Raw genomic sequence first — 283 nt, 5'->3', positions numbered from 1 at the left:
ATCCCCGTCTCTTCAAACACTTGGAGGCTCCTGTAAGCAGAGACAGCTCAGAGGCTCGGTGAGGAGGAGCTTTTCCATTTCCCCAGCAGCCCTGGGGGCTCCAGCAAAGGAAACCGCAGACACTCGCTTGCAATCCAACCCCTCTCATGTGTGTGGAGGGGGGAAAGGCAGGTTTCTGCCCCGTCCCGTGCCCAACGTCCCAAGCACTCCCATGTCCTGGGGGTACAACACAGTGCAGAGCACAGCAATGGCACCCAAGGATCCCAGAGCACAGCCACCCACT

General features: G+C 59.4%; 1 protein-coding gene across 1 annotated transcript in view; it reads right to left on the bottom strand.

The window, feature by feature from the left end:
- TRIT1 (tRNA isopentenyltransferase 1) overlaps positions 1-283 on the bottom strand; it is an 8535-nt gene that overhangs the window by 6573 nt on the left and 1679 nt on the right. Inside the window, exon 4 of the mRNA XM_009872714.1 lies at positions 1-30. Coding sequence (XP_009871016.1) covers positions 1-30 — 30 coding nt within the window. The remainder of the gene's footprint in view (positions 31-283) is intronic.

This window comes from Apaloderma vittatum, unplaced genomic scaffold (genome assembly GCF_000703405.1).
Source record: "Apaloderma vittatum isolate BGI_N311 unplaced genomic scaffold, ASM70340v1 scaffold24297, whole genome shotgun sequence".
In the NCBI taxonomy this organism is placed as follows: domain Eukaryota; kingdom Metazoa; phylum Chordata; class Aves; order Trogoniformes; family Trogonidae; genus Apaloderma; species Apaloderma vittatum.
Note: the sequence above shows the minus strand (reverse complement) of the source record. Positions and strands in the feature narration are given on the sequence as shown.